We start from the raw sequence: 281 nt of genomic DNA on the forward strand, positions 1-281 counted from the left end.
TGAAACGTGATTTTATACCCCCATAGGTGTTTCGCAGCGATGCTCGTGGCCAGTCCGGCGATCAGGGCTGACAACCAAACCGAAACGTCCGAGAGAGGGAGACGGCAGGTGTACCACATTTCCCACGGCGCCCCTGCCTCCGCTTTCCACCTCGGCGCTGGCTACGGGCTTCGTGTTCCTCAGCACCACAAGTGAGTTCGGGGGTCCTCTTGATTTAAAGGCGTCGGATGATGTCGAGTGTTTGTGAAGGAGGCCATGGAATAGATTACGATTTTCTCGTA

General features: G+C 55.5%; 1 protein-coding gene across 1 annotated transcript in view; it reads left to right on the forward strand.

Moving 5' to 3' along the window:
* Positions 1-281, forward strand: part of LOC119586302 (peroxidase-like) — a 37,323-nt gene that overhangs the window by 22,447 nt on the left and 14,595 nt on the right. The window contains exon 2 of the mRNA XM_037935008.1: positions 27-191. Coding sequence (XP_037790936.1) covers positions 27-191 — 165 coding nt within the window. The remainder of the gene's footprint in view (positions 1-26; positions 192-281) is intronic.

The sequence above is a fragment of the Penaeus monodon genome, chromosome 21 (genome assembly GCF_015228065.2).
Source record: "Penaeus monodon isolate SGIC_2016 chromosome 21, NSTDA_Pmon_1, whole genome shotgun sequence".
NCBI classification, from domain to species: domain Eukaryota; kingdom Metazoa; phylum Arthropoda; class Malacostraca; order Decapoda; family Penaeidae; genus Penaeus; species Penaeus monodon.